General features: G+C 39.1%; 1 protein-coding gene across 1 annotated transcript in view; it reads left to right on the top strand.

Annotated features, from left to right (window-relative positions):
• The window catches only part of MYO3A (myosin IIIA), a 95,912-nt gene that overhangs the window by 34,376 nt on the left and 47,828 nt on the right, over window positions 1-13,708 (top strand). Inside the window, exons 8-12 of the mRNA XM_026044805.1 lie at window positions 464-619; window positions 8,263-8,362; window positions 10,609-10,725; window positions 12,061-12,165; window positions 12,249-12,332. Coding sequence (XP_025900590.1) covers window positions 464-619; window positions 8,263-8,362; window positions 10,609-10,725; window positions 12,061-12,165; window positions 12,249-12,332 — 562 coding nt within the window. The remainder of the gene's footprint in view (window positions 1-463; window positions 620-8,262; window positions 8,363-10,608; window positions 10,726-12,060; window positions 12,166-12,248; window positions 12,333-13,708) is intronic.

Here is a 13,708-nt window from a genome sequence, read left to right as displayed (position 1 = left end):
AAAAAAACAAGAAGAGAAATTTATTTATCTGTATTTTTTTCCTTTCATTTCTGGATACATAGTAAATATGCTTTTATATTAAACTTTCGTCAAACTCATGGGCTTCAGGTGAAATGTTCCCACGTTGATCTGACTACCATAATATATGTATATAAATTTAATTAAGGAGTAATCAGTATATGCTCTCTTAGTATAAAACTCCTTTTTTTTTAACATACTGAATGTTTATGATATTTTTGCTAGTACTACTTTAGAAAATGTTTAAATTTAAAATGCATTGTATTTAAAATGCAACAGTTTAACTTCTTGGCCCTATCTATTTTGTGAAACCTTTCAGTTTTCAGTTTAGAGCTGTGACGATTAAGGTAAATATCATATTATAGAGTACAAATAAACTGTAGACAAGTGTTTTGAAACCTAACAGTGAACCCTGAATGATCATACACTTTTTCTGCCAGTACAGGTGCTTGACTAAAGATTATGAGAAACGCCCAACAGTGTCCAGTCTTTTGCAGCATGATTTTATTAAGCAAATTGAAGGAAAGGAAAACATGCTACAAAGGCAACTCATGGAATTTATTGATGTTCATCAGCAAATGGGAGTCACTGAAAAGGCAAGGTACCTGGATTACTTTCCTATCAGCTAAAACTATACCAGCTGGAAGAGTTTTGATACCTTCACGATTTCAGAACGGTTCCCCTGCTACTCAGGGGAAAAAATCATCTCTCATTARCTTTAGCTGACCAAGAAATGGTGAGCTTACTCCTAGGGATTCCTCACAGAAGCAGTGTAAAGAAGCAGCATGATTGGCACATGGATGAGACAGTCTTCAGAAGTGTTTCTTGTTTCTCTTGTGACTAAACACAGATTAGGATCCAGATTAGCTTCCCAGAAAACTAAGKTTAAGTGAAAGGAATGTCCTGGATGTTACATGAATGTTACATGAATGTTGCATTGGCACAGGCAGTTAATTTTTAGTTTAAACAACTGTGCTTCAACCAACCAAAAAAACAACAAAAACAACAAAAATAACCCACAACCCCYCAAAACATTCCTTCAAGAACTGGATGCTACTAACTGAAAACAGTGCTACCAGACATTGTTTGGAAAATTTAAAAATATTTTCTGAAACTAAAAACTCTTGTGTCTTATGGATGAGTTACTTTCTTCAACTAGMATTTAGTAACATCAGTTCTTCATAAACGACTTAGACTAATGTCTTTTATTTAAAATAACTGAAAATGGCTTGACTCAATATTGCGATTTAAGAAAAAATCCAGTACATATAAGTAATGTGTAAGATGTGAAATGTAGTAGAAGATGAGCATTGATGTATTATTATTGGTATGTTTTCTTTCATGCTTCAAGGATGATAGATCTTTTTTAATGAAACATGAAATTTAAAAGACCATTTTGATATTATCAGTTATATAAGAAGGAAAAAAAAAAAATCTGCTGCATTTCTTATATGGTACCAGTAAATAGAGCAGTTTTCAGTTCTGATCTTGGAGAAATTTCTGATTTGTTTTTTTGTCTTTTGACAATAATATATCAAAAAATAATTATGTAAACTTTTGTTTGGCTTGGTAGAAGTGTATGTGGAATGAATGATAGTTTCTCTTGCCTGACATTTCAGTAAAAACCTATGCAGTTGGCTTAAATTTAAGTATCAGGCAGGATTTGTATGTTCTGCATGGCAGAGAACTGCCATGTGCTTAATCCAGAAAGATGGAACTGCAAAAAGCCCGAGCTCAGCACTGAGCTTGAATGTGCACAGAGCAGGTTATGTCAGTATGAGTCTGCATAGAAATACTATGAAAATCTGATTCAAGGTCAAGACATAGGCTGTGTAGTGACTGGTCACCTGAGTCTCATCTTAAAATCTCCTCGCTTCCTTTTCTTGATTATCCTGTTCTGGGACTGTGTTTATGCTATTTTGTTGAGGTCCTATCATGGAATTCCTGAACTTTTATCAGTTGCTGGAAGCTGTTCTTATAAATCAGCCTCCTGTTCTGCAGCTCTTGCTCTCCTTCAGTCCAGATTCAATGATTTAGCTGTCCTGTTTGCTGTCATTGGAGAGGCAGGTATTTTAAGGGTTGAAGAAATTCCACTTAAGGTTCCTAGGCCCTCATGTGTGTAGTGATCTTTCAGTTGACGTAGCCTATAAACTCAAGAAGATTGGTAATGTGGATTTAGAGTTGAAAGTTCCAGAGAAACTMATTATCCATTTCTCTTTCTCCTCAATTTTTTATTGTCTTAAAAAAAAAGAGTATTTCAAAAGAAAAGAGTAGAAGAGATATGCCTGAAAGTTAAAAGCTGAGGTCCATTCACTTAGCCTTCTTAGGTATACTATCACTSTGTCCCCATTTCACCATCTTCACCTGATTTTGGAGGTCTAACTTGGCTCTGGTTGTGTTCTATCACAGAAGTCTGTTGTTAGATTTATGATCTTATGTTTTAACTTGCTAAATGTATCCTCAAATCCAATATTTGCACACCCGTGTTCGTTTAGGAAGGGTGGTGTAATGTCTAGCTGTAGTGTGGAGCTACCCTTGAATCCTTTCCATTAGCACCATTGTTCCTGTGGCCACCTATGAGTCATTAGGGCATTAGGCCATTGCATTATTGTTGTTATCTAGCAGAGATGAACCTAACTTCAGATCACTGTGCATCCTTTTTGAACACCTAGACAGAGAAGCAGAGCTCCCAGGCTGTTGAGCTAGGCACATCTCAGCTTAGCTCTTTTAAATTGCCAATGCCATAGAACTCTCCCATCCTCAATGAAAATGAGGTTCCTGAGGACATGAGGACATGGATATTGTCACTCCTACTATCATAAAAGAGGTCAAGAGGYGGATCAGAGGAACTACAGGCCAGTCAGCCTAACCTGCTACCAGGGAAAGTGATGGAGCTACTAATTCTGGATACTATTTCCAGAAGCATGAAGGGCAGGAAGATTTTGGGGAGTCGTTGCATTGATTTTTGAAGGGGAAATGGTGCTTAACTGAACTGGTAGCCTCCTGTGATGGAACGACTGACTTGGTAGATGAAGGGAGAGCCATGGATGCTGTTCACTTTTACTTTAGTGTGGCTTTTGGCAGTCTCCCATAACATCCTCATGGATGAGCTGATAAAGCGTGCAAAGTGGTCAGTGACGTGGACTGAAAACTGGCGAAACTGCTGGGATAAGAGGGTTGTGATCATACCTGGAGACTTGTCCCTACTGGTATAGCCCACGTGTGGGTACTGGCCAGCATTGCCAGCATCTTCATTAATTCACTGAATTAATGAATGCACCTCCAGCAAGTTGGCAGGTGATGCAAAAAAATGTGAGAAGTGCTTGATACACCAGCTGGTTGTGCTGCCATTCAGACAGACCTCTCAGACTGGAGAACAGGGCCAAGAGGAATCCCGTGAAGTTCAGCAAGGGGAAGTGCCAAGTTCTACTCATGGTGAGGAATAACCCCATGCTCAAGTACTGACTGGTCGGTGATTGACTGGAAAACAACTTTGTAGAAAAGGCCCTGGGGGTCCTGGTGGACAACAGATTGAATATGAGCCAGAAATGGGCCCTTCTGGTGAAGAAAGCCAACAATCTCCAGGGCTGCAATGACGAGAGTTTTGCCAGCAGGTGGTGGGAGGTGATTCTTCCTCTTCTCAGCACTGGTGAGACCCATCAGGAGTGCTGTCTCCAGTTCAGGGCTCCACAATGCAGGATGGACACAGCATTTGGCTTCTCACTGAGGTGTAAATTCACTGTGAGTGGAGGTGTCTTAACCAGTAGGGTCCTGGGCTTCAGTCAAAATTGCCTTATCATGGGGATGACAAGAAAAGCCTCTTTCAATGTTTAATATCACAAAATGGTGTTTGCCTCTTTTCAGAGTGGTTCATGACTCATTATCATCTAGATACTTATTTTCTTTAGTCTTTTCAGGCTACTAACTTTGAAAAAAGTAACTTCCATTACATGCTGGTAGGATGATCTTGAGATTTTGTACAAATAACTTTCATCTTATCCCATATCTGTTACTCCAGTCCACAGGACCACCCAGCTCTAGTATTCCAATTCCTTTCTGTATTGATGATGACACAAAAAGCATGATGATAGCATTTACTTTATTTTTTAACAAAATATAAGAAAAAAATCTATTATATAGAAGAAATAACCTTGCATAGATTCACCTTTTGGCACTGCTTAGTTTTCAGCTCCTTTTTAGTCAGTCCCTCAATCACATGCTAACAATATGACTCTTACAAAAATTCCATTGTAGATATTAAAATTTATAATTGGTGACCCAAATATTTTTTAGCCATGAGTGATGCAGCATGTACTCAAAGCTATTCTAAAAGTACATTTCTTGCTTGGCCAAGTGAGAAAAAAAATACCTTGTTAAGAGTTTTATTTTCCAGCAGAAATAGCTGTCTTTGAAATGGCCTTCAGAACTGTCACATTTACACCTGACAGTCAGGCTTGTAATACTTCTATCTCGAGTTGTTTAGCTGTCCTAATCTTAACTGCTTTTACAATATTATCTGCAGAAATACACAATGATTAGTACAGCTTGTATTTCCTGAGCATTATGACTCATTGCTGAATGAGCTGCATGCATGAAGGATATTTGCTGCACCTAGATTTCAGCAAGTGACTCTGGTCCCCAGCTGAAGAGGCTGATCTTTATAAGCCCTCTCGGAAAGTGCAGGGAAGAGACTCGTTCTGCTTCAAAGTTATTCTGAGCAAGGACTTTGGGGTGAGCTGAATTAGCCCACTAAGTTTGTCCTGCRTTGACCACCTAGGGAGAGCACTGAAATCTAGTGACAAGGTGTTGAACAGCTGCTCTGTTTAACTATTTATAAACATCAGGGAGGTCAGTTCATAGCGATTTGTGTACAACACACTTCAGGGGGGTTGCCAGTTTATTCACTAATATTGAAAGCAGGGAGAAATTTATAGTCACATCCCGTGGCTTTTCKTGATTACAGCCCAAACTTGTGACTTATTTTCTGGGTATTCTCTCTTTCTCTGACTGATCCTGTCAGTTGGAACCAGCTGATAGCAATCCCTGCAGGTAAGTTCTGCAGTGAGCAGTAGACAACCCACTGTTAGTAACCTGGCCTGTGGCTGTAGTGCAAAGCTCGACAAAGGGTAAGAGGAGCAGAGTAAAATAGCTCCCAGTCACAGCGCTGACTTGTTCAGGGTCATCGTACGAAGGCTGTAACAAAGCAGGAGATTAAACCAGAGATGTTGGAGTTCCAGATTAATCCTTGAATACTTCAAGTCTCTTCTTCCTGTGCTCTGTAACTCCATATGAGCAYTGTTAGCAGCAAGGAGAAGTCTGAGGAAGCTCCTTTTTAAAGTGGCTCTACTGCCAAACGGATCTTGGATTTTAGAAGCAGTCCAAAGTAACCTGGCAGCACAGACCTCCCACTGTGGGCCTACAGAGTAAGTAGGTCTCCAGTCTGACATGCCTCTTGCATATACACATCACTGTAGCAGGGTAGGATGTGGTTCCAGTTTCTTTCCAAGACCTTCTGGGAGGAATTCCCTGCAGCTGCTATTTCACAGCATCACCAGTGATGGAGCCTGCAGGTGGGAGGCCTCATGGCATTGCTCGCTTCAGGAGCTTCTGCTCACTCTTCTGATGCTTAYATACTTCTTAGATGCTTCTGAAGCTTAGAGTGCGGTCCTACTCATGAGGGCAATAAGGAAACAATCCCAAAGAGTCCTTTTAGAAATATCCTGTTTGCTCAGTTAAAAACACATATTTTTTCCCCTGAATATTGTCAAGTGTGCAGCCCATTATTGAGCTTATCATAAAGGACTGGTGCTCTGCACTTTTGCAGAGCATGGTATGCTGGCATAGTCTTTGGCAAACGGACGGTGCTGACCAGCTGACCCAGCTGGTCAGTCAGGGTCCATGTCTGAACCCAAAGCTCTGTGATTCTCTTTGGCAGCTCTGTGCTCCCAACAAGATTGCCGATATTGAGCCTGAGCTCAGCTCATCATACTGGAGCTCAAGTTATGAAACCTCTTAAACACAGAGTGGGCAAAGCATTGTGCAGACTGGAGTCTATCAGTACATTTCACCAAGTTCAGGTAGAAATTTTATACAGATATATTACAAGATTAGAGTTTTATTTTAATATATTCCAATAGAYTCCTCTGTTGTGGATGGAATTCTGATTTTAAAGATGAATTGCTCTGTGTAGCCTCCAGAAAAAAAAAATCACCAGCAATGACTGATCCTATACAGATCAGTGCAGGGTCTGTACAACTTCTTTTGTATTCTTCACTTACAGTTATATTTGTAACTGCTAGAAGGGGTGCAGCTGTTTCCAACTTTATGTTACCAAAAAAAATCATTATTTTTAATGTTGGCTTTACTGCCAGACCAAGACTAGCCCTTTTCTTGTCACTGCTTAGTTTGTAGGTAATCCTCAAACCAGTTTTGGCAGAGAGTTCAACAGGGCATCGTGACTCATGCTTCCCTTTTCATGGTATTTTTGGAACTATCAGAAATCTTTTAAATGCACTCTGACAATCTGAAGAAGAAAAAGCTGCAGTTGCCTCACTTTGATTTGATTGAATCTTGAAAGATAAGGATGAAGGGGAAGGATGTGCAGGGGGATGTAAAGAAACAACACTGCATTGACTCATATTTTCAGTGCATATTGGGTTGATATATCTGGCCTTTAGCTGCCTGATTTGCTTCTTGAATATGGCTGTAGGATTTAATGCCTCCAACAAATAATTTCTGTACGAAACAGAGGAGCATAGTTATTTCAGTTCACAATGTCCATGTGCATGATGATAATGAAATTTCAGCATTGATGTCAACAGCGCTGATGTGTTTGGGTTTTTTCTAGTGGTCGGAGTTTTCGCAAGTGAAGCAGTATAACTGCCCTYGAGGGGTCTGTGCCCTTTGACAACAAAGCAGAAAAATATTATGTGTTCTGCAAATCTGCCTCTGCTGTTCTCTGAAAACAGAGAATATAATCTGGTTTAACAAGCACTAGTGTTCTCATAATGTCAGCTGAACAGGATTACATGAGAATCAATTTTATGTAATTAAACTTCTCTGGCATAAATAGAGATCATTTTGTTAAAGGGAGAAAAAAAACAGAAAATATTCAAAGAGAAAGTCTTCATGACTGGAGTTTTCTCCTACTTTCCTGCAAAGCTGAAATAAATCTTGGGAAATACCACCCTCTCACCGACGCAGTAAGATTTAGAAAAAAAAAAAAAAGGATTTGGTGTGTGACAATCCCACTAGAAATTGAAAATGTGATTTGACAGGTGTCTTGTTTAGGATCTTCCTTGGGCAAAGGGAAATATAGAACAGCAGAGCTTAAACCAGTACTGCAGTTCACTCGTCTTTCCCTTCTGTGAGTGTCAGTAAGTCCTTCTCAAAGTCATATCCTCTGACACAAAATGACCTTTGTGCAGAAACAAAAAAGAAATTGCTTTAGCTGTCCAAATCTAAAATTTAAACTGAACCTGTTAAAAAGGAATTGAGTTATAAATAGAAGTAAGGGGTATAAAAGGGCATAATTTCTGTTGAGGGTTTAGGATTGTCTGCAACTCTGGTTTGCATGCAGTTATACACCCTTTAGCTGGTAAATGCAAATCAGGAAGTCGCAGAAAACACAAGACTGAAAAGTTTATTTGAATTTTAAATTTAAAGTTTTTGAATTTTTGGAATGTTTCCATGTTTGGGACATTTATTTTCTTGTAGAATCCAAGAAAAYTCTTTTTAGTCAGTATGTATTTCATTTGTTGCAGTGATTCTGCAGTATTTACCTGCAGTGTGGCCATCTCAGATGGGATTAAAGCACTGTCCTCACTGACAGTTTTCTCCTRTCTAAAACGTTGAATCAAGTCATTTTTCTTTTTTCCCTACCCAAGTGCTAGTGTTTAACTGTTGTATGTGTTATCCATGTGTAATTTTTCCCCCCATATTGTATATCTTCTGTCCTTCTATCCCTCCTGACAGAGGGAGGTGATCATGCAGGGGTCTGTGAACATGCAATGAAAAAGTTCTTCACGGTGTCAGCTGGGGGATCAGACTGAATTTTCAATAATCAAATCCAGATGTACCACATTAAAATATTTYATATTGTCTTGTTATTAGCCATTCCTATGTTTGAATTCAGAAGAGCAGAAAGCTGGAAWGCTTTGACTGAATTCTTTTCAAGGTATTTATAGATGCGGGATCTACTCTGTGTTTTCTTCCCTTAAGAAGTTGTATGTCTTTCTTTTCTAGATTTGAACGTATTCATACAAAGAAAGGGAACTACAGTAAGTCACTAGTTTCAAACCAGGAAGAAGTAGATGATTTAGCAACCTTGGAAGTACTGGATGAGGTAAGACACTTGCCTTTTTTCATTTTTTCCTGAAGAGTGCAGGGATCAGGTGGGATTAAAATACACTGGTGRGGTATTGATTTTCAAGTTCATCAGTGCTGTTGCACTTCTACAGTACAAGTGTCACTGATGTAATGATATTTTGCCAGTTTATAGCGAACGCTTTAGATGAGGTTTGCTGGAGTGGTTTCAACTCAATGCTAAAAGATCTCTGTAGTTAAAGAAAGCTTTGAACTGTGCAGTGTTATGGCAYCATGTGGTTAACTGGATCTATAGCACTAGTTATTATTACAGCTAGATATGTAGTTGTCAGTGATCTGTTAACTTGAAATTTGTCCAGCTTCAAGAACAAGCACCTTCTCACTTGTTGCTTAGACATCTAGGGTTCTCCTGAAGTAGCTTCCCATAATTTTTAAGCTGGGTTCTTTCTGACTTTGGTGTGGAAATCTATTGAGATCACTTTATTTCAGCTGAGGCTTGGGCCCTAGCAATGCCCTCTATTGATCACACAGATATCACTGGCTTGTCTAAAACTGAAGTCCATGTTRAGCAGGGCAGCATCCATACAAGGAGGAGGGAAGTCGCTGTGGTTGTAGCTCKGTGCTTCAAAGTCAGAAAGAAGAATCAGGCCACAGCACTTTATCTGCAGGTCTTAGAGACCATCAGTGGTTGCAAACATCTGTCAGCCTTCCTCTACTGAGCTGTCCAGGATCTGATACAGCTTATAACTCGTATTATCTATCTGTAAAACTTTTCTGATATATTGCATGTTTATGAGACCAGAGTATYAAATATGACCTGGTAAACTCCAAAATGCTCTCAGAGCATTTTGCATCTTCCAAGAGCTTGTTAGTATCACCTCAGTCTTTCATTAATAGTAGCTGGACTAATTCAAACTTTTCATCTACCACACAAGGTTCACATTTGTGCACTTGCTATCTATTTGCTGGCAATGCTGGCTTATATCTTTAGCTGAACTAAAGAGAAACCAGAAAGCAAGTCAAGCCTGAAGTATATCCCATCTCCTCCAGGTGGAGCTTTCTCAGGAAATTTCTCAGGAAGCCTGCCTCTTCAGGGCATCATTTGACTGCACGTTGTAAATCAAATCCAATGTATAATCTGTTCACATACAAGTGGCAGCTTCTCAGAATATTTAAAACCTGCTTTCCATTTTATGTAGCCTCACCAGAGGAGTAAAGTAAATTATAAGATTTTGACTATAGGTGCAAGAAATGACTTTAAATCTCCCCTAACCAAAAAGAAAAAGAAAAAAGAAAAAAAGAAAAAAATGTTGAAAAGTTCATGTGAACCTAGCCATAGCAAAAAGCAATGTATGGTTCAGAACCAGAAAGGGAAGATTTTATCAAATCAGTGGAAATCCTAAGCTTAGGGTTTCATTTTGATGTTTTCCTGTGAARGTGGTGTAACTTTTTCAGCTGCACTGCATTAAGCAAAACACAGCGCATATCACTGTGAGCAGATGGAGGTGGAGGGAAAGCAGTGTGTTCTGTTCCTCTCCTGCTTGTGGTTCTGCTCCAATGGAAATAAGGTGTAAGCATTTTCATCTGTAACTCAGAATAGTCTAAGGGCTGCTCCAGATTTCTGCAGCCAGAGCTACTGCCTGTTTTGATTGGAAAGCTCAGCAGGCAGTGTCATCCCCGCTCCATATGTAGACGAGACTGAGGAAAACTACAGTATGAAGTTGAGTACACCTCTCATGAGCCCCTTGTTTTCAGGAGCACTTGTTTTGGAGCATCAAAAAAAAAAAAAAAACGATCACAAGAGAGACTGCTTGTTAATATAGGAACATATTTATCTGCTTACACTGATAGAACCCAAACAGTTGAAGATCTGACTTACAATAAGAGAGTAATTCTAGACATATTGCAATGGCGGGTAGGAATTTAAGGATATAGCTCTTGTCTTATTAGTTACATGAAGTTGTAGAGCTAATTTTAAACAGGACTATCACATATAAGCACATTTGATGACTTGAATTAAACACTATTTACTAGTTAATGTTTCTGTAGCCACTTGGAGATCTCTAAATATATATTGTTTAGATTCAGTTTGGACACAAAAAATTATGCATGCCTGTCTGAAAATAGCAGTCACTTGTGATCTAGATGATATGTATTCTTGGACATTACTATTTTCCCTTTCTCTCCCCTTCATTACTGTTTTATACATTTTTCCCTAATATTCTTTCCTCCTAAGAAACAGTAATTCAATTCTTTCTCCATCAGAACACAGTAACGGAGCAGTTGCAGAAGGGTTATGCCAAGGATCAGATCTACACGTATGTAGGGGACATCCTCATTGCTGTCAATCCATTTCGGAACATAGACATCTATTCTTCACAGGTGTGAAAGTCTAGGTTTGTTTTTTTCCTTCTACACATGCTGATTTCCCGTAAAATATGAATGTTCATGTTAAATATGAAGTAATAATGATTTATTAGAGTTTACTGTGAACAACAGAATTACAGATACAGTGCCCTGTCTGTAGCGTGCTGCCACACATCCTTATGTGCTGAATTTCAGCCTAGAAATGAGACACCTCTGGAAAAGGTTCATCTCAGGTACCTTTGTGTCTGCARTGTAGAGTATGTAGAACATCATGTTTAAAGTTTAGATAGCTATGTATGAACTAGTCACCCATTATAATTAATAGAAACTGAGGTCATTGTTCTTCCAACTTTGATTTTAGGCTGAGCTATGTTGACTAGAATCTCACTACACTTAAAGGAAGCCAAGGGCAACTAGTTCAGAAGTGGCATGTGTACATATCTATACATTTATATAAGTGGATCTTATCCACTCACATAACATAAATACGTGTTACGTATTCACAAAAATAATCCTGCTTATGCAAAAAGAACAGTGAACTGTTTATGAACTCCGCAAAATTTCGGTCATATTACTTACTRAAGAGTTATGTGCTAACATACTACATATCTGAAAGTGGACTTGATTACCTTGTTTACCTTTGTTTTGCAGGGGACTGAAAGAGTGTTGTCACTGTTTTACATCAGTGTTAACATCAAAAGCAAAGAGTAGCTCTAATGTAATGTGCCTTTAAGGAAGCAGAGTTTTTATTTTGTCCTTCATGGKGTGTTTTCCTGAAATGGAAGAGACTTGTGCAGGTTATTCTGTCTTATAGTTGGAGAGAGTCTAAAAATAGCAAAAAAAAGGATGCTATTTTTCACTCAAAATAGAGAGGTCAGTGTATGTTTTGTGCATGACAGAGAGGCATTCTCTGAAGAATCTCTTTCCAAAYGTTGCACAGCTGGGAGGTGCTCATGCTGGATAAAATAGTATGTCCTTCCCTACCTCCCCAATAGGAAAATGCCAGGCCACACAGACCATTCTTGTGCCATTCTCGTACATGCTTGGTAACATGGCTCTACATGGCTGTGTGTCTCAGAGGAGAAAGGGAACCTTTACCAGAGCGGAACTGATTTTTGCTCTGACTATTGAAGTTTCGTAGCATAGGTAGGGTTGACATGATACAAAATTATGTTTACTCTTTTTTAGTAGTTCTTCTAGCACTAAATACATACAAATCTGTGGCACAGTTAGTTAAGTAACAGGATGCTCAAGCGGAAAGCATCACTGCCAGCAAGCTCAGCATGCTGTCCCCTAATTGGTAAACAGAACAAAATCCAGTGAAGTTGTCCTTATTTTTCTTACACTCAGCATTCCAAACTCTATATTGGAGCCAAGCGGACTGCCAACCCTCCTCATATTTTTGCTGTTGCTGATATAGGATATCAGTCCATGGTGACATAYAACTCAGATCAGGTAAAGATCAAGTATCATATTTATACCTTTAACAGGCTGAGATATATGCAGTGAGCTCAAACTCATGCTCTTGTCCTCTACAGTGTATCGTTATTTCTGGAGAAAGTGGAGCTGGTAAGACACAAAGTGCCCATCTTCTGGTTCAGCAGCTCACTGTCCTGGGCAAGGTACGTTATAAAGGGGATGTGCCTTTGAGGCTTTGATATCTGAGGCCTAATTGACTGATTGTAGAGACTGGCCACCACTGGTAATGGGCCTAGACTGTAATATCTTTTTTGAAGAACTTCTGTACGGACAGAGTGGAACATGATGATGATCCACTTACTGCTTCCTCCCTCCTAAACTAGGGTCACTTGGAAGCATTTCTGAGAGGAGGTACTCATTGAAGTGAGGCCTGTGACTGCTTCATCCTCTGATTGTCTGCAAGTCACCCAAACTGTACTAAATAAAATTATCTTTTAGCTTTTCACCTCCCTTCACAGCTTAATTGCTGTGAGTGGGATATGGTTATTCTGGGAAGTGACCAGCATTATTGACTGGAACAAATTATTCCATTTCCCAAGTCAACTGCAAGCAAGATGGTCTATTTTTCTTGGTTAATGTTATATATGGTACAGMGCAGCAATAAGCAGATGCTAACATGGATCCTAAAAGCAGACTGCCCATCTCAGGATGATGAAGCACATGAAATGATTAGMTTTGTTATTACCATTGTGCTCATATATTACTCTGTGTTAACACTTTCAACCAGCCATTAATTCTGCAGATTGCTATATTGTGACAGGTTTCATGGTATATCCATGTCTGTCTTTCCATATTGTTCACACTAGAATGACTGGCTTGATAATGTGCCTTTTTATTCACGAGTATAGTAGATATCCACATCTGGGTCAGCTTGTGAAAGTCTGGTGTATCAAATGGTAGGTGTATATTAACAGAGGCACATTCAGTGGGAGAAAGAAGACTTCTAACAACTGATTGCATTGTGTTTTGATGCCTACTTGAGCCTGCAGGAGCATGTCTCTGGGATATACACGGAGGTAGGGACTTGAGCATCTAAAGAGAAAAATTAATTGGTCAGTGTGATTGTTAAAAACTCATAGACTGCATTTTTCACATTAGGTGAAATCTTTTTCCCTGTGAAATCATTTATCTTCCTTAATTGCTTACTGAGACACACTGAAATGGGCACATGTGAGCTAGCTCTGAACTACTTCTTGCATTTGCAATTTCAGCAAAAAAGAGAATATGATCTAACACTCATGTAGGCATAGTTTGGAGTGGTTAGCCTGTTCCAAAAACACCCTCAGTACTATAGCCATGTATGAGTTAAGGTACCAGGTGTGAGATGTGCCAAACCTTCCTTGCAGTTGCACTTTGAAGTGTCTATTGTCTGTAACAAAGCTGCAAGTACAGCAGATGGATGGCAGAAAAAGTAATGAATAAAAAAGTCAATGTAACCCCACTGAGGTCTTATGCATCAAGCTAGATATGTAGAGGTTTTTACTGTATTGTTTTTGCTCACTGACATGGGAAAGAAAGA

Source organism: Nothoprocta perdicaria, unplaced genomic scaffold (assembly GCF_003342845.1).
Source record: "Nothoprocta perdicaria isolate Ctin4 unplaced genomic scaffold, notPer1 scaffold_385, whole genome shotgun sequence".
Classification (NCBI taxonomy): domain Eukaryota; kingdom Metazoa; phylum Chordata; class Aves; order Tinamiformes; family Tinamidae; genus Nothoprocta; species Nothoprocta perdicaria.
The sequence above is the reverse complement of the archived record's forward strand: the minus strand, read 5'-3'. Positions and strand labels throughout refer to the sequence as shown.